The 25,126-nt window shown below is 42.1% G+C and overlaps 2 protein-coding genes across 9 annotated transcripts in view; one reads left to right on the plus strand and one right to left on the minus strand.

Moving 5' to 3' along the window:
- Positions 1 to 9,924, plus strand: part of plce1 (phospholipase C, epsilon 1) — a 124,160-nt gene extending 114,236 nt beyond the window's left edge. For 5 of the 7 annotated variants that reach the window (XM_036141807.1, XM_036141808.1, XM_036141809.1 and 2 more), the window contains 7 exons: positions 716 to 834; positions 1,128 to 1,256; positions 1,368 to 1,565; positions 2,912 to 3,109; positions 3,214 to 3,426; positions 4,039 to 4,150; positions 6,110 to 9,924. In XM_036141807.1, coding sequence (XP_035997700.1) covers positions 716 to 834; positions 1,128 to 1,256; positions 1,368 to 1,565; positions 2,912 to 3,109; positions 3,214 to 3,426; positions 4,039 to 4,150; positions 6,110 to 6,300 — 1,160 coding nt within the window. In that variant the 3' untranslated portion in view covers positions 6,301 to 9,924. Of the gene's footprint in view, positions 1 to 715; positions 835 to 1,127; positions 1,257 to 1,367; positions 1,566 to 2,911; positions 3,110 to 3,213; positions 3,427 to 4,038; positions 4,248 to 6,109 lie in introns of all 7 variants that reach the window. The other 2 variants (XM_036141812.1, XM_036141813.1) reach the window with 1 other exon arrangement.
- A 2,393-nt stretch (positions 9,925 to 12,317) lies between these two features.
- The window catches only part of LOC105939409 (protocadherin-15), a gene marked incomplete at its 5' end in the record, with an annotated part of 197,740 nt that continues 184,931 nt past the window's right edge, over positions 12,318 to 25,126 (minus strand). For both annotated transcript variants that reach the window (XM_036141816.1, XM_036141815.1), the window contains 2 exon segments: positions 12,318 to 13,705; positions 22,335 to 22,464. In XM_036141816.1, the coding sequence (XP_035997709.1) occupies positions 12,944 to 13,705; positions 22,335 to 22,464 (892 nt within the window).

Consider the following 25,126-nt stretch of genomic DNA (forward strand, 5'->3'; position numbering starts at 1 on the left):
CATCTGTGGGAAGCAGTAGACGTGTGGAAGAAGGTGCTGTGGTCGGATGCGACTGCATTAATGTTGTGGTACTACATGGAAACCATCACTCGTAGTGGGAAACTAAGACTGCACCTCAACCTAAACACACCATCCCCATCATGAAATGGTGTTGAATATAAATGGAGCTGATATACGCGGCGATTCTGAAAGAAAACCTGCTGAAGGCTGAAAAACACTTAAGGTCTTGCAGCAGGATGTCCCTGAAAATACAGCCAGAGCTACAATGAGAAGGCATATTCATCTGTTGGAATAGCTCCGTGTAAGCTGAGATCTAAAACTAAATGGCGAGACTTGGGAATTGTTTTTTTTTTCTTTTACAGACGCTCTCCATCCAACTGAGTTTTAGCCATTTTGAGAAAGAATGCAGAGAATATTTGTTTCTAGATGTAGCGACATATTGAGAAACACTTCAATCAAAAGAAGTTTCTACAAAGTCAGTCACTCAAGTTCATTCAGTTTTTGTAAAAAAGATTTGAAAACCATTTATGACTTTCAAATATATACACTGCGTTGTTAATTTATCAAATAAAATCCCAAATGTTTGTGGGAGTAATGTGACGAAATGTGGAAAAGTTCACAGGGGTACGGATCCTTGTCATGTCCTTTTCAGAAAGTATAAAAAAAGAACACATCCAGTCAGATTGTAATTGTTTTTTTTTTGTGTGTGTTTCAGGTTACAGACACGTTCAGCTGAGAACGCAGCACAATGAACCTCTTGAAGTGTCCAGCTTATTTATCTACAGCCACAGAACCGAGGAGGGTCCCACAGGGGGCGCCACTCCCTCATCTTTGGTAAGAGTTTTTTTTTTTCTTCAGGTCTGGTGCTGAGATTGCAGAGGTTCAAACACGATTGGCTCCCTTAAGTGCACTTGGAAAACTTCAAAGCCTTCATAATGACACATCCTCATTAAACTTTAACATGTGATAGACTGCAACCCAGGAATGTTCAAAGCAACTCCTGCTGGCCCAGTCAGCAACATCAGAACTCGCTTCGGTTTTACTTTCCCTCGCTCCTGACGAGAGCGACGACTAAAACAGGAAGGTTCCTAACCGGCCGCCCTGTGCCTGTCCTGCTCTCTGCACAGCTCTTCAGCTCAGAGGAGAAGCGTGCTTCGGAGCAGCACAGAGTGACGGTGCATGGAGCTCCTGGTCCAGAACCCTTCAAAGTCTTCTCTGTCACAGAGCAGACCACCGCCAAACAGCTGCTGGACATGGTACGTCGCGCAGAAATGAGGATTTAATATGCAGCTGAAGCAGAAATAAAATAAAGTGTGCTATATTTCCTTCTCTGGCTCTTAAATTACCATGTATTTGCCATTTTTTAGGTGGTAGCATCTGGAGGCAATGCCTTAGAGTACTTCTTGTGTGAGGAGAAAGTCCCCTTGCTGAAGGAACGCAGTGAGGTGAAACGCTGTGCTCAGTATCGCGCTCTTGCTCCTGAGGAGGAGGTGGTACGGCTGGTCAGCTGCTGGGACGCCGAGGACGGATACGTGGGGAGAATCTGCCTCAAGACAAGAGAGGAGGTACAAAGAGAAGCTGAGCAGCACCCTGCGCTTCCCTTCATGTTCATTACGCCTCTGCTGCCCTCTTGTGGTTATCTTATGCAAATAAATCTCAATGAGACACTGATGCTAAACAATGTTATGAGCAATTCAGTTCAAAAAGTAACATAAATTATATAAAATCATCACACACTCATGTGTTTCAAACATTTGATGTTACTAAACAGGAATATTACTGCCTGCAAATGCATAAAAAAAACAAAATTTAGTTTTTCAAGAAAGCAGAATTCTACATAACAGCAATAAAAAAAAGTATTTTTATGCACAGACATGTCATGTTGTGACGCACACAATCATAGGGAAGACTGTAGACTCCTCCAGCTGACGTCCTCCACAATAAAGACAAGTAATACAAAGTCATTGCTTAACCTCTTAAGCCTGAGGGTCTATTTTCCAAAAAGAAATGCGTACTCATGCATTATAAGGCATTTCTCAACTTGTACAATGCTTAACTGCTACTTTGTTATCAACTAACATAAAGGTCCTGGAGGATGATGTGGATGTGAAAAATTTGAGAATAAACTTTTCTGGGCCTGAGTAAATGAGATTTAAATGCCCAAAAAGTAAATCCTACCTAGCAAGAAAAAAAACAACAACACTTCGTTACATCTGAAGCCAGTTTGGTGTCCACACAACAAGCAATTGAGAGGGTGTACATGTTTAGATAAAAAAAAAAAAAAAAAAAAAAAATCCAGGTGGACCCCTAATGTTTTTGTGCCACTTTTGGCACAATTTTTGAAAAATTTAAACTTATTCTTGAAAATGAAATTGAAAATGTGGGATGCTTTTCTATATTTGGTAGATACTATAGCAGAGGAGTCTCAGATGAAGATCAGGACGTATGATAAGTGCGTCGGCCTCAGTTAGTCAGCTACAAGTACGTTGTTGTTGCTAAAGCCCCGGCTGTATGGAGTATTGTCAAGCGGAAGATGAGACAGCAGAGCCAACACTGCAGATGAATAAAGCCGCCTGTTTCTTCCTTAACACCTTAGCAGAGCAACAGGCAGTGTTGATGCAGTAAATGGTATTTACCGCATAAACATGGACATACTTTTTTATTGCACTTATCTAATATTCAAGTTTTTCAGGGCTTTAAGCCATAATTATTAAAATCAACAGAAATAAACACTTGACATATGTCACTCTGTGTGTAATCAATCTATATAAAATGTGAGTGTCTCTTTTTCAATGTTACGTTTGAATAGACCACGTTAGATACACTTTTCAATCATGTTGTGATTCAGTGAGGTGCACCGCTGCAAGTTCCTTTTTATTGTTTTAAAATCTGTTTCTTCTTCTTATTCCAGAACCTAAATGACAAAAACACTGTCCTGGACCGAGAGGAGGAGGCAACGGTGGGGGGCAAAGAAGGAGCAGGAGGTGGCGGGAGCGCTGGAGGAGAGGATGAGATGTTCTTAGTCCAGGTCCACGAAGTTTCCCCAGAACAGCCTCACACTGTGATCAAAGCGCCGCGCTACAGCACGGCTCAGGACATCATCCAGCAGGTGAGCCTCTGAGAGGAATTCTTCGAGTAAGTCATGGACTCCTGCCTTTATGATTTTTATATCATGTTTTTGCTCTATTCTCTTGTTCTTTTGTGTGTGGGTAGACTCTGTCAAAGGCAAAGTATTCCTACAGTATTCCGTGCAATCCCAAGCCCTGTGACTACGTGCTGGTGGAGGAGGTCGCCAGGGACGCTGGTTCAAAGAAGTCCTCCGCCACCAAGCCTCTCCAGCGCGTGCTGCTGGACCACGAGTGCGTCTACCAAGCTCAGAACCGCTGGCGGGGCGCTGGAAAGTTTATTCTTAGACTCAAAGAGCAGGTAGCTCTAAACACAATAGTATATTTACAAAACGATAGACTTTTTATAGTTTTTTAGCTTTTTATTGTGTATGTTAAAGTTGTGTTTCTGTCTTCGGTGTTGCTGTTTTGTCATAGAAAACAATGTGCCGCTGCTACATGTGTGCTTCATCCTTGTGCATCTTGCTCTAACATCTACTGCTCGTGCCTTAATATGCTGTTATTAAGTTTTAATATTCACAACGGCTTTTGTGTACCCGTCGCTGCTGCCATCTTGTTCGTTCTCTGCCTTTCTGTGCTTTTTTTTTGTGATTCACCATGCACTTTTTAAGCTTGTTAACCGCCTTTTTATTTGTCTTGCTGTAATTTATTTATCATTATTTTAAATTGGACACATTTTCCTGTGAAGCTCTGGAAATAAAGCTTGCTGAATAAAGCGTGAACTTATTTTAAAGCCTTTTGCATGTGCTTTTATCCATAATGTTGGCAAAAATGAATATTTAGATCACAATCAATCAATAAAAAAGCCCACAACTTTGGTCCCCCTGGACTTTACATTTACTTGGAGGAGAACAAAACGAATATTTCTTTTTAGATTCTTTGCCATTGACCGAAAAACGATTTGCTGTTGCAGTTGGTGCGGGAGGACAAGAAGAAAGTGATTTCCTTCGCCAGCGAGCTGAAGAAGCTGACCAGTCGCAGCCGCAGCATGACGACGGGCGTGGCGGCGGACGGGCCCGCGCAGAGTAAGGACGAGCGAGCTGCATGCTGTGTGGCTCTGACAGAGCTCCAGGATTGAGGCTCACCGTTTGCCTGCTGCCTGTGCATGGAGAGGCGACGGAGGTACCGTATGCTGCCCGTAACCTTTAACATCGCACAGAGCTGAGTGTTAGCAGAGAAATGACCGGGTCCTCACATTTCTGACATACTTACACGTAGGCTCACAGTAGCTCTCACTTATTGGCAACAGTGGCAAAAGGTGCGTAAACAAATCTTAATTAAAATGTCACAAATCTGAAAGAAAATAATTAGGAAAGATCAAACTTTTAGTATATTTATTCAGATTTATGAGCATCACACTTATTGGTCTCCCTGGTCAGCATGTTCAAAGTAAAACTAATTTAGGCATTTTATTTGTTTTTTAAGTTGATCAGAGTTTCAAACTTGTAATAATTTATGAAGGACATCTTATTTCTCTCTGATATAAGTAGCATGTGACGCACAGGTCCTTTTCTCTTAGCCTCTGGCCCTTTAGGCGTGACAAGGACGAGTTCATCCAGTCACCTCGTCTTCAGTCAGTGTGATTTAAAAGATGGGAAATAATCTCCATAGCTCACCGTTAGAGGACTGCAGCAAATCGCGTACGGTTTTTATGGTTACCAAGTCTCCGTAACAACCTTTATGTGGGTTTGGTGGAAAAGAACGGTTGACTATTGCTGTCTGGCAGACATACCTTCATAATCAGCCTTGTTTTTCTGCAGAGAATAAACTGTCACCTTTCCCATGTCTGTGTTTCCATTGATCACACAATGAGTGAAAAAATATGAAAAGGGACATTTTAGTTTGACAAAATAATAAATGTACATCAAGAGACAAGATGATATTTTTACTTTTTCTTAAAATAGAGTGAAGATTGTGGACTAAAAGCAGCAACATTTGGAAAAAGCATGTCATGGCTGCTTTTAAGCCCACTGGAGAATCTCTGATACTCTGGGTCTGTTTCTACTTCGTAGGCCTTATGTTTTTAAAACACCAGGACAATTTCAGTAAAACCTAGATGACCTCTGGCTGGAAACTACAGACGAGTTGCCCCTGAGTCTTCCGTTATCACTGAGATTTGGCCAAACCAACAGCGAAATGGTTCACCAGGAACAAAATCAGCGTTTCTCCCTGGCCGTCTCAGTCTCCAGACCTAAATCTTGTTTTTAAACCCGTGGGGTGACCTGATGAGAGGAGAGCAGAAGAGACGATGTAGGACTCTAGAAAGATTAGGAAAATAAATTTAAGGATCTGCTCCTGAATGCTTCAACCTTGACAAACGGCCCACAGGATCACCGGTCAAGCATCTAAAGGTTGCTCTGGTCATTTTGTTACCCTAAGATGCCTCCCTGTGCTGCAGTTCTCTAACATGGAGCTCAATTATTTTATTATTATTATTTTTCCACCCTTACTGCCCTAACTGTGTGTGCTGGCAAGATAAGCATAGGCGCTCATCTAGTCCAGTGGCTTTTTGCTAAGAGAAAAAAAGGCTTGATTCTCATGTTACATTTAAAAGATTTTTATTCCAAAGCTTTTCACACATTTTTACTTGGAGTGCCACTAAGGTCCAGAGTGTGCCAGGGTTTTTTTTGTCACTGAATTACAAATACAGCATGAAACACTTTTCAGCTGAAATTCCCTAACATTTAAGTTCACACTGTCGTGCTTTGTGGTCTGAAGAGAAACTAATTTGTGGGAAAACGCTCTTCAGGTCGTTCTCTACATTCCACCAACTCCAAATTAAAGGCAGTGCACTAATAAGCAAAGGCAAGAAGTTTAACAGCGTGACTTTGTAGCAACGACCCATTCCTTCTGGTTTTGTTCTCATCTCTTGTGCTTTCATTTCAGTGCATCCATGTGAGGTCTCTGTGACAGTTTTAAATTAGTTAGTTGTTGTTGTTTTAAACGTAAAAATAAAAGAAAATGTCAAACTATGTCCCCTGCAGGGTATCTCTCTGCAGCTGCAGGTCTTAAGGCGTGGGTGACTGAAGGTAGCACGGAGGCTGGAAGGTTCATCCAGGGCTCCTCGTCCTCCTCCTTTCACGGAGATCTCCAACTTTTCCACCTTCCCAGCTGCTCTCTGACGCTCCGCGCCTTGAGGCTCCACCTCCTTAGGAACTGGAAGATCCATAAATGAGATCCAGGAGGGAAAACTTGCACTGACTACTCGTAAACTTGAAGGATCCCCCTGTTTTTTTTTTTTCCACAAGTTCTGAAGTGTTTCTGTGAAGAGTTGTGGATGTCTAGGTAGATTCTTCTTGGCGCTTGGAGAGGATGCCAGCCTTGTTTCTTCACCTGGCTGAATGATGGACAGGAGCTGGGAATCCACCAGGAGCCCCATCCCGTTCCTCTGAGTTAATGATGATCGCTGTGGCTCCATAGAGGGTCCAGAGTACCAGCGGCAGCTGTTTTTAATCGCAGTCTTCAGGGACATTAAATAGCACTAAAATATTCCTCTTGTTTCTGTTGAGCAGGAGGAAAGAAATCCCTGAGGGACAATCAATAGATAAATAAGTATGACTTTAAACTGCTAAATGAGCTGCTCAACAGATAAATACGTCTAACAAACTGTCCACCGGGTTGTTTTCTAGTTAGGATGGCTGAAAGGTGGCACTGAGTTGATGTAAACTGATATTCCAGCAGTAACAGATGGAGGAAGATCTTGATTAAGCTGAAGGGGTTTTTAAGTCTAAGGAGATTTCATTCTTCCTCTCGTGGATAACGACGTTGTGAAGGAGGCAGGCAAGCGGGCTTGTTTGGTTCTTCTCTTACTGTTTGGGTTCTGTAGTGCTGTAAGAGCTCAGTTTGAGGCAGATCTGTAAACTTTTCCACTTATGTTCACTAATAGAAGCTGCGAGGCAACCGTTGAACACTAACATACGTGCACTAAAAGGCGACGGCATCCTGAGAGAGCGTAGCTTTGGTTCCTGCTCAGGAGGAACTGTGGAACCTCACGGTTGTTTTTGCTTGAGTTTCATGTGGCTGAAGAAACTGCCTCTAACTTTTAATTGTGAAGCTGTTTTTAAGGAGGATCGAAGCTGTTGCACAGAAAATCTTAGAGCTCGCTTCTCTTGTTACTCATCATTGTGGCAACTAATGCGATACTTTAGAAGAAAATAGCGGTTTTTCAGTAATAATGAAAGGACACTACACATTTAGGACCAACAAAGTCTGTACACACGTAAATATTACGCCACCATTTCCAAATTTCTCAATCTCATGTGACCAAGATTGTAAGTGGATAAACACCCAAACTGAGACATTTTTCTTCTAAGTTCGTGGTTCTTTTGGATGCAGCAGTGCAGAGTTCAGCTCAAAGATTTGTTTGTGATTTTTGTCCCAACAGCATTTTGCACATTTCTTCTTATTATTCTCTCTTTTGCAGTTAGATGGTCAGGATGTTTTGTTTTGTTTATTTTGTGCTACTTTTGTTGTCCACTTTTTCCTTTATTTAATTTTAAAGAAAATGTGAGATAAAATTGTATTTGTTCATATCAATGTATCGTCTGAGCTTAGATTCTAAAGTTGTTGGACATATTTTTGTAAACAAAATTCATAACTAGAATTACTTTGGGTCAGTATTTCCCATTTTCAGTCGTAGCTTTTCCCTATTTAAATAAATTGATATCATTTAGTTTATTTTTTGCTTTAGAACATAATTAGATGTATTTTTAATCTTTCATTTGTTAAGTATGTTGGGTTTTCCCTCACATATCACTAATCCTAAAGGGTTCCTAATAAGTTAACATGTCTCAATGTAATTAAGACAAGTAATGAAATAATATTTATTTAGTTATTTTCCCTGAGCAAAGCTTCATTGGAAAAAAAACAAAACAAAAGAATATGTGGATAAAAAAAAGAGAAGTCATCCACAAGAAATTGTCTACCAGTGCCTAAATTTGTTAAAGAGTTAATCTAATAGGCTAAGCAGTCCTATTCTATAATAAAATATTTAATGGATTTTTTAGCCTAAATACTGACGATGACATGATGTAAACATTTTATGGTAAGGGCATTTACCTATCAGAAAAACAACAATGGAAAAGATTAGTTATTTCAACTTCATTTTTAAATTGATTATTGAATTGAAATACTAGCTATTTTCCTTTGTGTGGTCAAAAACTGACTATTAGGGTTTGAAGTATGATCCACTTTCCTTTTTAGATTTAAAATAACAATTCCTGGGTAAAGGGAAATGTAAAATTTCCCTGCGATCCCCAACGCCTCACGATGATGTGTTGGCAACATTTAGTAAAAGATTTTTTTACTTATATCTCTTTTTTGTCCACAAAAAAAATGGCTTTTTAAATCAGTTTAATATGTTTAGAATTAAAAATCAAAGTTGTTTTCTTTGGTTGGCACTGCTTTCTGATAAGAAAACCATCAATTTACAAAACCTTGCACAAACCAACCTTAAATGGCCGTTGAAAAAAAAAAAAAAAGATACGGTGTCTGAATAAACACACAACCTAATCGTCAGGTTTTTATGTAACAAATCGTTCATCATCTCCTCTGTGACTTGCTCCGGTTAAATTCCTTCTCGCACAGTTTGCAGAAGGAGTCCATTTTTAAGACCTTTAACTCACATTCCAACCTTTTACTGACTCAGATCCTGTACTGATTTATTACTGTTTAAACTCGGAGTATTCCAGCTCCAAAAGGCCTGACCTTTTCTCTTTTTTTTTATATCTTGAGCTTAGTGCCAAGTAACCTCTAACTAGTTTGAATTTTAGTGCAATATATACTGAAGCTGTGTCTTCACTCTTTCATTTTCAAACCTTTTCCTTTAACTGTTGGCCGGGTGTTATTGTTGTAATTGGTCAGAACTGAATTGATCCACACACACTGATTATCATCCGACAGCGGGGAGGTCTGGTCCCAGAGGCTTATGGTAATTAGGCTAGATGAAACGCTGATCCCAGAAACCACAACTTCATGTCGGTGGTAATGAAGCTATAATCCCTTTTATCCTATCAGACAGCTGTTATTATTATGGATTAGAATTTTAAACACAAAGAAAAGCCATTGTGTCAAGCAAAAGATAACACTTCATCAAAGGACCGTTATCTACAGCTTCCCTTGCCTGGATGAAAGTGATACAGTGCAGGTAGAAAGTGTTTCTGTTGAGCTGTAGAAATCAAGAACATCGGCTTTTTCCACACATTCACATCTTGATTTCCTTCCTCCTAACCTGTAGGCCTAAGTTCTGAATGTAACCTTTATAGGGCTTTTCTCTTTTCTGTTTTTTTACAACCTGAGAGAACTGTGCGTGTTATTTATTTAAATGTGAAGCCCTGGTTGGCAGTTATGTTGTTTCTGTACAAGTTTCCTGTAAGTAGTTTTATTTTTTTATTTATTTCACTAAGAGAACGGGCGCGTTCTGCTCCCTTAACTCGTCTCAAACTTATTTCAGCGTGTAAATAGTTTTATCTGCGTGAAGTATTCAGTGTAGTGATCACGTTATCTTGCAGTTAGGATCTGTCAATGTCATAGTCTTCAGTAATGTGGGGGACATTTTTTTTATTTACTTTTTGATGTATTCTTTATATCCACTGAAGATGGCATGTGTTGCTTAATGTCGGCTGTGTTGCCTCTTTAGCACTATTTCCATGAAACATTGAGTATATCATTTACCACCCATGATCTGTGTTAAAACCTAACTGTCATAAGCACATGTGTATTTACTTGAATTCCTAAACGGACAATTAATGATGGATTTGTCACATAGCAAAATCTGAATAAAATGCAAATATTGACTGATGATGCGTACGTCTGTGTGTTTATTACCTCCACAGTGTAGAATAAAAAAAAAAAAAACTAGTTATATTTTAGATTTCCAACCAATGAATTATTTCCATTTAACATCCTAGATTGTGTGTGTGTGTAATTATTATTATTTTTTTTTACAGGGCTTGTGTGAAAAAGCAGAATTAGAACTGCATGACGGCTCTTAAAAAAGTCGCTGCTTATTCACTGATAATGCATTTTCTAATATGTTGTTAATTATTACTTGTTTTTTCCAACTCAACAATGTTTACACGTACTGCATTAAAATACATAACCCGTTTTTCTCAGTCTGACAATAAACTGGACTAAATTATTACTGTTTTAGCTCTATTGCGTCTAACGGCTTGGTGCTGACATTCATTGTGCATGCAGAGGACTGGCAGCAAGCAAGCTGCTAACAAAGTAATTTATGCATGTATTTATTTTAATATAGAATTAAAGGAGCAGTATGTGAAGTTTCACCACTAAGTGGGCTGTTGAGCACTGTCTGTAGACCAAAACAAGATGTATGACAAGCCACGCATATTTGCAGAGGATAAATCTGCAGCAAAACAGCATCACCTTTCAGAGGAACATGTCTAGTGAAGAAGTAAGCAACTCGTAACTTTTTTATGGGCAGGCAGAAGCTTAGCCCTGATAGGTGGCTGTCCACATGGCACGGCCTGCCCAAACAACACAGAGAGATGGTGTGACGTCATACCATAGTCGATATGAAATATTACATTTAGTTCTTTACAAAACAATTCTTTAGTTTTATCTAAGATGATGAAATTTAGCTTATTGCTCCATTAACTTCACCTGGCTGGCCAGCTTAGTGATGTGTAGCATTCTCCGCTTCTCCACATTATCAATCTGGGTCAATCTCAAACCATAACACTGTAACGTGATTGGCCCAAACCGTTTTTTGTTCGGGCACAAACGATTGAGACAGGAGCGAGACATGGTGGGTAGTTGTGTGTTTGTGAACGCTCGAATCCCGCAAGAATTCAGTTTACAGGCAAGGTTACCTTTAACTAATCCAGAATTAATCCATATGCACCATGAAAATAACATGGGAACTTTGTATAACTGTACTTACCAGTGAGTCTGTCTTCTCCTGCCCCACGTGTTCTTCCTGCAGAGCAACCTATGCTAACTGTGGGAGGATTCAAACAGTCTCTGGAAATACTGACAATTAGAGAACTAACCTCTCACCATAGGATCCGCCTTGGTGTGTGTTTTGGAGGTGTGACAAAAGACATCAGAGGCAGGGGGAAATGTTTGACACTAAATAAGCTTGCATTCAAATCCAAACGTTTTACAAAACTTATAGGAACAATTTATCTGAAGAAGAAAAAAACTGCAAAAGATTTTGAGCTGCAGATTTGCCTTCAAATTTGTTTTAATTGAGAATGTGTTTTATAAAGGTACCTCATAGTCATTCAATTCGTTTGTGCCTGTTAATGTGATCATTTTAGGCAAAATGTTCCATTTATGAAAGCAAACATAACTTTTTAGGTTTGGGTGAAACATCATTTTACTATTATCCCAGCTTGTAGGCTAATGAGCCGAGCGTATTTGCCGTCTTCTTGAGTTTGGCACAGTGGACACAGCTGTCAGTGACATAATCAGGTCATTTGGTTGAATCCGGAGCAGTAGCTCAAATGTGCCCAGCCTTCCAGAAAGTGTTTAAAATATTACGCTGCGGCTCAGTCAGCTATTTCTGTTTAATAAGGAGCGCTCGGTGTCAAATATCAGCACCAGTACAGCTCAGTCTTTCGAGTCCCTTAACGCAAAATTATGCAGTCGTCAAATTAAATTACCAGTTTTAAAAGCTGGTAATTCTGCAGGTTAATGAGCCTTCCTCTTTCAGACTCCAGATGAAACAATTCACTGTAATGTGTTCTGCTATTAAAAAGTTCGGCCACCTTTATCATAAGGAACCTTGACGGGGGAGATGTGTTCTGCTAAGTGCATCCCGCAGGAAATTACAGAGAACTCCTGCGTTCACGTGTTTAACTCTCACTAAACACAGTCAGCTGTGGAAAAGATAAATAGAAAATAATGAACGGATCTCTGCGAGGTTCTGGACTGTTATCATTTCAAAGCTGTAAATTATTACATTCATACGTATAACTATCATACTGCCTGAGAGGTAGAGTAGATTAATTGTCAGCATCTGCTTAATGTTTCACAGTTAAGATCTCATTTAGTAGAAGCAGTATATATATATATATATATATATATATATATATATATATATATATATATATATATATACATATATATATATATGATGCTCCTTTAAGAGTGGAAATTAGCTGTAAAGTCTTTTAAACATCAGGTTTACCCAGCAGAACATAGATTTGTGCAGCAGCCACACGTTCCTGTTTCAACAGACTGAAACTTTATTTGGATTGAGTCTGCCAAGCAGCTTGACAAGAATAAAAAGGCAAGTGTGAACAATACAAGACTGCATGTGTCAATGAAATGCATCAGGCAAGTTTCAAGTCGAGTTGCACCATTGGCCTTATAAACCTGAACGAAACAAGATCGGCTCCATACAGACACCAGTCGCTTAAAGGGCCGTTGAGAAGGGTCGAGTTTACACCCCCACCGCCGTTAAAGTGAAATATTTTCGGTGTAACCACTGTACCTTAGGTCCAGCTATCTGAAGGTGCTGCAGCGCTGAGGGGACGCACAGAATCGAACACACAGACATTGCAAAAACAGACAGTTCAATGCTGAAACTGGCAAATGGCCGTTTAAATCTCATAGCTCATACTGTGTTTTCAGCACCTCTCCCCAAACCTAAAAATAAAAACGTTATGTGACACTAGTGACAAAGTATGCCAAGTAATTTTTTTTTAGCTAGTAAAAATCAATTCATATATATATATTTTTTTGCTTTACTGGAACATCCCCCTTAGTTTTACAGAGAATGAAAAGAAATGATGCCGAAAACACTGAATGATCTTGGCAATCAGGAACGAGCACAGTGGCGACGGACTCAGTCAGAGCTTGGTCATGGGTATGTGAAGGCTGTTCCAGGGGCCCATCCACAACTCTTCCTCGTCCGATTGTGTTCTGTCACTCGGGCACTCCAGAGGCTCCCTCGTGACGGCCTCGGCGTGGCTGCTCCCGTCCGCCTTGGACTCCAGCTCGCCCTCCGTTGGCGCGTCTCTCTCTCTCTCCGACGTGCCCTCGGGCTGCTCCGCGACACGCAGCACCGCCGGGAGCACGTCGGGTTTGGACGCCACGCTTTCGGGGCCTGTGGTGTTGGTGCTGGTCGACCCCAAAGACGCGCTGGACTGCCGCGTGTTCAACACGTTCCGCGTTTTGGTGTCAGTGTTAGAGAAGGAGGAGGTGGCGGTTGGCGGGGCCGCCCTTCTGCAGCTCTGGAAAGTGCTCAGTGTGTTGCGCCCGCCTCCTGCCGGGGCCTTGGGGGTGCTCAGGGGGACTCGCTCCTCCAGCGTGGCGGCCATTTTGTCCAGTTTTCTAAAGTGCTTGGCCAGCCGTGAGCTGAAGACGGGAGAGCTGGCCTTCAGATTGTTCTTGGTGGAGCCGGTGCTCTGGGGGGGGCCCGTAGCGTTGACCGATCGGCGGGTGCGCACGATGGAGCCGTTCTGGGCCACGTAGATGCCCCCGTTGACGTGGCTGTTGTGCGTGGAGGATAAACGGCTGCGTTGGGTCTCCGGCGCGCTCTCCTCGCCGGTGGAGCTGGTCTCGTACTCCGGGTCAACCACCAGCTTGATCCGTCGTTTCCTACCGCCAGGCTAAGGGAAGACACAAAGGGTTGTCAAGCTGCGGAACTGACACAAAATTAAGAGTTTAAAAATACTTGTATGTTGTTTCTTGTAAAAAAAGAAGAAAAAAAGAAAAGATAGAAGTGAAAATACACTGCTAGCATTATTCTTTTAATACTTTTTAGATTTCTTGAGATCAACTCTTGACGCCCAGTTGGTTCTTAATGACCTTCAACTGGCTTTCAGCTTTCAGTGCTTAAAGCCACTAAAATTTGAACCCTGGTTATAAAATCTCATCTCGGTCCACATAAGATTTAAATGCTCGATTAAATAGCGCTCGATCTTTTAAAAACCTCCGAGTTGATTTAAATATGTGTTGTTTCTCAATTGGGCAGCCGAGAAATATTGCTTCAGGAAATACAAAGCCTATAAATGCCATCTTATAAGGCTAAGAGGTGTTACCGCTTCAATTATTTAAAAACTTGCAAAACTTTCTAGATGTTTTTTTCATTTGTGAAATGTTGAAACGTCAGCTGACTTAGCTGTTGTTTTCCCCTCTCTCCTCCTCAGGGAAGAAAAAAAAAATACAAGTTGCTTCCAAGTTGCCTCGCCAAAAGACAAATGACATCCTCTAATGACTGAGTTTTTACAGAGACTAGCCTCCTGAAGGGAAACAAACTTACAAGCAAGAGTGATCTGCTTTTTCATTACGTGTTTAATGGAAAATGTGAGCGCCATGCCAGGGAGTTAAAGTTTGGCACTTTGTAGATACGCCACAGCAGGAGGACAGTCTAAAAAGATGGGAAAATGTGTTGAAGTAGGTGTTTGGTCAGTTAGGAGGAAAAACTGGAGTTCTCAAGCATTTAGCAGTGAGACAAATTCAAAAATAATAAGAAAATCAAACACCAAAGGGACTTTTAGCTTCTAAGTAACCAGTTGTGAAGCCAAATGGCTCAATATTTTTTCAGTTTTTTTATACATATCACGATAGACAGAAGGAATCGTTTCTCTTTCTTTCACCAAGACAAAGAAATTAACCATTTAGTGCATTGTATGCACAAGGCTGGCTGCATCTGAATATGGGCTTGTTTGTTTGACGGTCCTGAAAAAGTATTTAAAAAAAAAGTACAAACTCAATCTCAACGATAGATCGCATGTAACAGAGCAACCCTGGATCTGTTGTTGCTACATGAAGACTTTAAACTTGGGTGTTTAATGGTTAAAATTCAGATGTTGCTGTAGAGATGTACAGCGGAAATCTTTTTGGTGAATTTCTTTGACATCTTCCGAGGGAATGATGTTTCTGTGGAGGAGCGTCTAAAGCATGGCAGACAGAACGATAGATGAGATGTAAGGAGGAGAGCTAATTATTATCACAGCACAAGAGGGATTTTTGCATAAACAATGGATACATCCTTTTAAATCCCCAAGCATTGAGGGAAATAATTACCCGACGCCAAACGATTAAACTCCCCGTTCCTTTTAAACGGATAATGACAGTGTTTTGGAAGTTTAGAAAATAAAAGAAAGCATTTCATGGAACAGACTTCCCAGCGTTCAGCCATGAGGGCGGGTCTATCATGATATGGGCTTGTACGTTATGTGGAAGTTAACTCCAGACAGAAAACAGGACAATCTCTACATTTATACAAGTATCTTCCTGCTACTGATGGTTTTCTTCAATCATCTTCATTAAAGAGTTGAAAAGCCGAATGACTTAATGTAACTTCGTTATTTCAAACTAATGGGAGATAGATAGGTTAATATCGGATCATTTTCGAGCATTAAAGAAATGCAAACCGTCTGTAAACCAAAGCTTTATTTAAAAATGGAAGACGCTTGTGCGTAAAGCCTTCCATGCTGCACTGAGGCCTGTCAACATCCGCTTCTGCGGATCCTTCAAACGAGAACGGATCGTGAGATTCAACCTGTGCGCAGGACGGAAGGGTCTTTTGATTCCGAGCGTAATTTCCACCGTTTTCCTTCCTCGAAAAGTAGAAGTTTCATTCACCGGCCAACACGAGGTGGGTTAAAGCCGACAGCGTTAACGCCAAAGCAGCCTCCCGTTTATCCGACGCTTAAGATTTTGTTATAATGAAGCACAGAGGAAATCCTTCAGAAGATATGCCGTACAGAAGATGGTAACGTTTTATCCTTTTCGCTGTCGAAGCTTAGAGCTGGTCCTGCTGTTATACACACACACACACACACACACACACACACACACACACACACACACACACACACACACACACACACACACTTTGCAGGATGAAAAAGACTTGTGAAAAATAAATCCAATCTGCTTTCACACAGTGTAACCCCTCACAGTTTTGCCACTTAACCTTGATAGCACGCGGGAAGGAGTAAGTTCTGTTTCTCTCTCCAGCGGCAGCATCCTTTCGCCCTGCAGATAACAGATGTGGGGGGGGGGAGCGGACCGATCCCCGGGAGAGTGACGCACGCACAAGGAGAGATGACGAAGGAGGTAAAAACTCTGCTCTAAAAGCCAGATCAGGGAATAACGACGCCTTGTCCACGGAGCGCCGGAGCTTTTCGTGCCAGAACGACAGGTTGTCAGAAACAGATGTTAATTTGACACAGATTAATTGTTTGCTGGTTTGTTTGTCTTTTTAAGAGGCTGATTTGCGATTAGAGTTATCAGGGAATAAAAGATGCAGAACAGCAGATAAAAGATAGTCGTCAGCGCACCACAGGACATGCTGGAAATCAAAGCCCCTGTGAGCATAAATAACAGCAAACGTAGAGGACAGATCGCAGCAGCGGATTCCACTCAGGAAAAAAACTGCACACTCAAACCAGGCCTTCTCACCGGGTCCTTACTTAGTGGCAAACCAGTCCGTCTCAGGAGGAGGGGGGACTGAGGAGCAGGATCAAACAGCTGATTCATTTCCCCAAGCATCCTTCTCCTCGTCCTCTTTGTGTCTTCCCCCACTCTGGCTCCTGCCTCTCTCCTCCTCCTCTGTGTCCTCCATGATGGGCGACAAATCATCTGAGGCGTCCATCACACCTGAGCTGATGTTCAATTTGCTGTGGCCTGAACCTCCTCGCCTGCTGGATCTGACGGTTTCCCCCCTCCCCTCCTCCTCCTCCTCACTGTCTTTGTCGCTTTCTCGTCCAGATGTCTTAAAGGCACGCGCGCTCCTGGATGTTTGGGGCCTCAGAGCTATAGAGCGTGAACGGCTGGAGCTTTTAGAGGCAGTGCTGCCGTTTCTACGACCTTTTGACCTCTGCCTGCTCGTCTCCGCCCCCTCATCTTCGCTCTCGGACCCTGACTCCTCGTCAGAATCGGACGCCGCTCTCGCCTCTCCCCGACTTTCATCGTCCGGCTCCGTTTCCGGCTCCGATTCGGTGACGTCCGTCTGGGCTGTGGCCGACGAGGCCGGGCTGCTCCTGTCAGACGGACTGAATTCTGACGGAGACCCTCTGCTGCTGCTGCCCGTTTCTGAGTCGCTCTGCCCGGCCTCGCTGTCCCTGCTCTCCTCCTCTGCCTCCCACCTCCTCCCCCTGGCGCCTCTAGCAGACACTGCTGCGGAAACGCTCATATCGCCTATGGAGCCGTTCATCTTCCTGCTGCTGCCTGCTCTGCTCCGGCGTTTCCTGTCGTCCCGGTGTTCATCACCCAGCCTGATGGGCCCCTGCAGCCTTCTGGCCAGGGAGATAAGACTGAGAGCCTCGCTCAGCTGCTGTCTTGCTGCTGCGGGCACGCTTGCTTCGGTGGACGTCTGGAAGTAACTCCCGTTGATGACCAAGCCTCCGTCCAGGCTGAAGGAGCGTCCAGAGGACTCTGAGCCAGGGAGCTGCCCCCCGTGCTCGGCCCTGGTGCCTCCTCCTCGCACTGCTGGGTTTCTCATCCCATTCCTAGTCATGTTGTTTCTGTTGCCTCTTCCCCAATTCCCTGATTCTCCTCTCTGCTCTATCCCCCCGCTGCTTTCCATTGCCTCGTCGTTCTGTCCCTTTGCATTTTCTGACTTGCCTGCCTCCCCGTTCCCTAGATGAACGCCCTCTCCGTCTCGTTTGTCGTCCATGGGTCCAACTCTGCCTTTGTTCCACAGCAGGTGGACGGCCGGCGGCTGCGCCGACGCAGTACCCTGGGGGGTCGGCATCGCAGCCATTCCCAGGGCCGCCTTTAACCTGGCAGCCATGCCCAAGCCTTTGGCTTTACCACCATCCTGCTGTCTTTTGTCCCCCCCGGCTTCTGGGGGTTTCGGGGTCTTTCTTGGAGGTTGAGCGGGTGGAGGACGGGGATTTTGGTAGCCGATTTGAGGGTCTAATCTGTTCCATGGGAACTGTCTCCTCACCTGTCATTGTGACGATAAATACAAGAGGTTAATGCAACGCTTAGCAGAAGTACTCATACCCCTTAAACTATTTCACCGCGTTACAGCCATAACCTTACATGTATTTGCATTAGATTTTAAAAAAAGGCTGTTTCAAGCCTTTTTGCAAATAGAAATGTAAAACATTTGGCTGCACAATATGTTGCGGAAATATAATCATCACAATATAACGGTGTTTAATAGTGAACACTGTGCGCAACAAAAGGTGGCTATTATGCTCTGAAGAGCAGCGGCCATTGGATGCATCGCGGTAATCAGTGCACATCAGTTTCTGCCTAACCAACGTCAGGCGTGTCGCGCCGCTCTCTCTGGACAGCTCAATCGACCCGAGGCTTGGACTCTTGCGTTGCACCTTGGACGGCTGGTGCCAAACTGCCGGCGTCCGTTGTTAGATAAATAATAACAGGAGCTGTATTCTTTGACCGCTGATGTCTTTATTTCCCACGCTGCAGGAGTAATATTCAGCCTGCTGGCTGTAAAGCCTCTGCAGTGAATGCCTGCACAGGGACGCAGATCACAGGACCTGCAACGCTGAAATCACAGAGTATCGGACATGGATTCATTTTGCCATCCGAACATTTACCAATATCTTAACAATCTTTTTTTTTATGATGCAGCGTAGTCCTACTCTGCCACTCTGTAGCAACTCTTATTAATCTTATGTCACAATTTTCAGATGTTTATTTGTGAGAAAGTGCTAAAAACTATGTATCATTGTGAACGCGGAGCTGGAGACGGTTTCGAGGCAAAACCACCCCAAATGTCCCTTTCCCTCATCCTGACCAACGCAGCAACAAGCACTACTATAAACTCTCACCACTCACTTTGGTGGCATTTTGGTATCTGGGGGCGGGGTTATGCCTTTACATTTACGTGAGTTACCCTTTAACTAAGGGTTATGGTGTTTGCAATACCTTTATTTTCTGAGTGACCTCACTGACTGAACTTCATGCCGCCTTTTATTTAATTCAAAATAGACCCTTTGTCCATAGATTATGGCTTTGATCCCTATTTAGAACTCTTGTAGAATATCATGACATCTGATCAAGCCAAATTTCACTCCTAAATCATTTTTTGGGGTGTCATACAAATATAATTTCCTTAACGAAGACTGCATAAATTGCTAAATAGATGTACTTTAAATTACTGGTTGTCAACGCTAGTGCAAAAGGTCCCAGCTATGGACAGACTCATTACTCAAAAATTCAGGTATGAAACAACAAAAACCTCAAAAGTACAAAATGGTGAACTGGGGAAATTACCAGTCTCCTCTAGTATAGGCAGCAGTAGCGTGGCGGATTATTTATAATTTGTGGACAAAAAGGCATGAAAAATTCATCAAAATGTTATCTCAAGTCCTTCGCTGCATCACCAACAGCCTTTCATCAATAGCTGATTCGACCAAGTAGGCCAGGAATTACTAAGGGAATCCTTTGTCAAGCACAACAACACCGAGCCACTTCCACAAGTTCCAATTAAAAGTTGCAGAAAGGATGCTTTGTCTGCACCTCATCTAACCTTGTCAACAACACAATGCAAAGCCACATTCTGCACACATTACGAATGCATGATTGCAGAGGCACCGTGCACTGACGGGGTCTGCCTGGAGTCCTGACCTGTCCTCAGCAGAGAGCATGTGGAGAATATTAAGAGGAAAAAGCCCAGAGAGAACCAGCATTGTTCCACACCGTTGCTTACTGCTGCAATACGTTTAAAATGACACCTTTACACCGACGGGCTGCGTGTGGTACAGCCTGAGGCGCACATTTACACAACGTCAACCAATGTCATCAGATCTTCATAATATTACACTGGTTTTATTCCTATTCTCAGAACAATGTCTGCTGTTTCCTACTACGGTTTAAAATCCTGTTGAATGTGAGATAATCAAATCCTTTAAAGTCCTTTTGGTCGCTGGGACTGTGTTATCAGCGAATGGATATGATCCACATTCTCACTTTTCGTGGAATGTCCTTCAAGTCCAATGGTTTGGTGTGTTGGGTTGTCATGCAATTAAAAGAAAAAAAAAACATGAAACAATACATTGCTGATTTGATTTGTACTTTGCAAAGGGACGAAAAGCTTTCCCTCCCAGCTTTTCACAATTCAGGGTTCCATGACGCACCAATCAGTTTTCATGCTGATATTGATTTCTGATGGTCTTTGTGTTCTAACCTGCCAATTAAAATTTTGATGGAATCAGTTATTATTATTATTAACTCAGCGCTTTTTTGAGTTAATACTGCAGTTTTGAACCCAACAGTATTCAAAGGAATTTCAAAATCATCGCCTTGTGTTAAGTCATATATTATCTTTAGTTTTGTTATTATATCACCGTAACAAAAAAACAAATGGTGTGAGACCACAAGCCTTCGTTTATTTTTGTTTGTATTGAAAGGGGAAAACTAAGAAGATTTTACCCACATTATACATTTATATTTGTAAAATATCTAGTTATATACACTAAATATCATAAATTGCATATATTATTGCCCGAAGCAGGCTTGTGGCATTAAGAAACCAAGCAGCTGCTTTGGGCACCCAGGCCATTAGAGAGTGCTCACATACAGTGCTTTGCAAAAAGTATTCAAACCCCTGGGCTTTTTGCCTATTTTATTACAATCTAACTTGTAACGTATATTTAAAAAACATATTTCATGTGATGGGTCTGCACAAAAATAGTGTAAGTCGGTGAAGTGAAATGAGAAGAAAATATATAAAATAAGAATTGAAAGAAAATAAAAAAAACTAACAAATTGACATGTATATGTATAACATGTGCTGGTGCAGCCAATTGACTTCAAAAGTCACATTTTTAGTGAAGTGAAGTCCACTTGTATCAGTATAAACAACTTTTCTGAAGGGCACAAAAGGCTGCAGCACCACTAAGCAAAGGGCATCACACCATGAAGACCAAGGAGCTCTCCAGACAAGTCAGGGACAAGGTTGTTGAGAAGTACAAGTCAGGGTGGGGTTAGACAAAAATATCTAACTCTTGGTTCCTCCGGAGCGCCATCAAATCCTTTATCCCTAAATGGAAAAAACTTGGTACCACAACAAATCTTCCAAAAGAGGACCACCCACCCTAACTCACAGACCGGGCCAAAATAGTATTAATCAGAGAGGCCTCACAGAGAACAAAGGTAACCTTGGAGGAGCTTCAGAGCTCCACAGCAGAGACTGAAGGATCTGTCCATAGGACCACAATAACCTACAATATGCTACAAGTACTATAAGCACTCCATAGAGCTGAACTTTATGAAAGAGAGGCCAAAAACTTGTTGAGTGCTAAAAATAAGACGGCATATTTTGAGTTTTAGCACGGTGGTGGCTAAAGCAACACTTGAGTTGTCTCCATCAAAATCAGAATCAGAAATACTTTAATAATCCCAGAGGGAAATTATTTTCGTTACACGCTCCAGATATATATATATATAAAAAAAAAAGCATTTAAGAGGAAACATTTAAATGTGTGTCATGTTATGTAAACTCTCAAACATTTTAATTCTAGGTTGTGAGGCAACAAATCATGACAAATGTCAAGGGGGTGAAAACTTTTGAAAGGCATTGTTCAGTACTCTTATGGATGGGTTAATATTTTTGTGCAAATTATACACACAATTTGAGATCTTGCGAGAGAAAAGCTCATGTCTGATAAATATTTGAAAAGGGAGCGCTTAGTACATTGTTATTATCTTTCCTGCTGGTGTGTGAGATTGAGCTACTTTATGAAAATACTGAAATTGCTTAAAAAAAAAAATCTGCAATCATTTTATGATTCCGGCTGTTCTTCATTTTACCCCTTGACCATTTTATAGCTAACTTTTGGTCATTTCTTAGCTGACTTTTTGCGGGTCACAAATGGTCCCTTTCATTGTTCAGTACTGATCAGGCTTAGTTTGGACCCTCTTTGACAAGCGGGGATTTCTAATAAAGGTCCAGACTTCTCTGAGATTATAACACTCCAATAAGAGTCTTCCAGCAGAAGATCAGTCCGTTAATTTGTTTTGATCTGGGGTCCTAATCTGTCAGACTTTGCAAGGGTCAGCTGGACCAGGACAAAACTAAAAATGAAATTGGGTGTAAAACTAATTTTCTTTATTTTATTTCATTACTTGTGTGCAACTAGATACACGTGTGAGTTTTAACCATCTTCGTGACTTCCATTAATCACAAAAACTCCAAAGAATAAACTAACTTTTTTTTTTTTTAACTGAAACCTCCTGTCGACTTAGCCAGGGATAATTTTTCTTAGACATCTGACATCAGGCAGTCTTCCCACGTCATCCCGACCTTACCTCTCCATCAGACTCCTGTGGGCTGTAGTAGTAGCTGCCGTTGTCGTCGACCACGACCTCTCCGTACTCGTCGTAAAGGCCGGAGGGTGAGATCAGCTTCCTGCGACTGCCGTACTGAGGGAGCTCGTACCTGAACAAACAGAGCAGGCGTTTAAAGGTAAGCAGAAGCAACCAATCCGGAGCCCTCAGGGTTTTAGACTCCTCTTTCTTGGCGTTGAGCCGCATCAGCCAATCAGAAGCTGGCACAGGAGGGGAAAGTAGCTCAACACAAAACTGCACTCTTCTTCAACCGAAGTCACTTATCCCAGAAGTGACACATAGTGCAACAATGTGGCTCGGGCGCAAATGATAAGCATTCTCTAATGGCTTGCCTAAACAAAGCTGCCTTAATCACAGAGGGAGCATTTTGTTGCCAGGAGACATTCTTTTTGTTGAAAATGCAGGAATGGTCCCCACCCCCCCACCCACCCACACACCCGCTTTCTCTCTCCTTGTTGCCTGATGCTGGGAGCACTGCCCGACTTCACCGGCCAAGAAAGCTGCTCTGCATCACAACCCGGGCTCCGTGCCCTACAGCCTGCAAGTCAGACAGCCAGTGGGTCAAAACAAAGAAGAATATGCATTCTCCTGAATGGCTTCCTGGAAACAATATGTCGCCGCGTGATTAACGGAACAAGTCGGCTGTGAGTTCATTACCGGAGTTGAGCAGAGGGGGGGGGGTTGCCTCGCGCGATTACTAAGCTTCCAGACGGCCTGTGCGAGAAGTTGCCCTGGTATTACATTAGGCAGCCAAGTAATAAACAAACTGGGGAGGGATGTGGCTGACAGAGGAGTGCAGGTGAGAGTAAAGGGAGGTTCAGGGGGAACAGACACAATGAAAAGATGAACAAAGGAAGCAATTAGTGAAAAATGGAGCCAGAGCATGAAGTCCAGGTAATGCATAAATATCACATTCATAAAGCCCACAGGATGACCTCTGCAAGCTAATGTAGTGAGTCTTAACACGTCCCTGAACTATGATTATGGGTTTGGAGACTCCAAATAAAATTTAATCCGAAACAAGATTATTTCTAGGCTTTGGTTTCTGGTTTTCTCAGAGATCTGCTTTATTCCACGTTTTACCTTTCTGGTTCCGCCTTTCCTCTCCATGTCACCACTAGAGGTCAGCGATAACATTAACATCACCTTCACGTGTGTCAAAGGAGCAAGGATCTTTGTTAAGGTTTTTTTTTTTTTTTGTGTGGAAAACTTCAGGCCTGTTTGAGATCAGGCTGTAAATGTTAAATTATTACCCCACAATCTTTGACCTGTTAAATTAATGTTTTTTCTTAAAAAAAAAAACAAAAAAAACCCCAAAAACATTCAGACTATGATAATGTATCCATTTAAGACTTTTAAATGTTTGTAATTATTCCCAACATACCACAATTCTGGTGACACACATCATATAAACTCTACATCCAGTTGGAGCAGTTTCCTTCTTTATGTGACCACGGCATGGTTTTGCCATCTCTGTGCTTCATGGTGGGGTTATGCCGTTCAGGGTGATGTGCCGTGTACGTTTTCTGCCTCACTTAGCCCTTTGCATTTAGACTACAAAGTTACATTTTGTGCCACATGGACAAAGCACCTTTTTCCACAGGCTTGCCGTTTTCCCTAGATTGGTTGTAGCACCCTAATATGGAATTTCTTACCAATTTCTTTTTTTGTTACAGATTTACGGAGTGCACAACTTATATTTGCTCGGTCAACAGACACTCCCACCTCTTGGCTGCACCAATCAATGTTTTCCTTTCCTGGTCAGTCGGTTTGGGTGAAAAGCTAATCTTGGTGGGTTTGCAGTTGTACCATGGCCTTTCTACAGTCAAACTGCAAATGATAAATAATTAGCCCACTGTTCAAATAGATTTGACCCTGGACTGCACAGTGGTGCAGCTCTTAGAACTGGCTTCTTGCTGCAGGAACCCCATGGGTTTTAACCCTGGCCTGGGGTCTTTCTTCATGGATTCTGGACACTCTCCTCTTGCATGTGGGAGTTCTCACTGGGCGCTCTAGGTTCCTCCCACAGTTCAAAAACATGCATATTAGGTTACCTGGTCACACAAAGTTTCCCTTAAGTGTGCGGTTGAGTGTGTGTGTTGCTTGCTGTTAATGCTGTGCAAGCCACCCACAATGAATGGATCACACAAGTCTCTTTGAGATATTCAAAGCTTGGGATGTTGTTTGAAAACAGCAAGTCCGAGTTGGTCGTGGGTTTCTTCAGCATCTTAATCAGATGACTGAGAAATAAGGCAAACGCATTCATCTGTACCCACTCTTTACTGAGATAAGTTTAACTGCCATTTATGAGATTCACGGTAAAAACAGAGATGTGAGAACTACACTGAACCAGATTCAGGTATAGAAATGTCCTTTTTACCTGTAAGCTAGACAAATATGATGTCCAAGCCTCATCATTTTTCATTCAAAAATACTCACAATACAGTATATTACACATAACTGACCACTCCTTTAGTTTTTTCCCCATTTTACCAATCATCTTTTGGGAACACAGACCATCAGGTCGGGCTATGTAGCTCAGTAGCTCAGCATGGACACAATATCGCGTTGTTGCAATCTGCAGATTTGTTACACATATGAGCCTCTTTATATTGATAACACTCCAATATTGCTTTCCTTTGCATCTTATGTGTAGCCCGTGTTGTATTTTGGGTTCATTCATTTCAATTCAAGTGATGTTAAACATTAAAAAAAAAAGCAATTTCCAAACACTAGTAATATTCCTATGTCAA

The sequence above is a fragment of the Fundulus heteroclitus genome, chromosome 10, assembly GCF_011125445.2.
Source record: "Fundulus heteroclitus isolate FHET01 chromosome 10, MU-UCD_Fhet_4.1, whole genome shotgun sequence".
Classification (NCBI taxonomy): Eukaryota; Metazoa; Chordata; class Actinopteri; order Cyprinodontiformes; family Fundulidae; genus Fundulus; species Fundulus heteroclitus.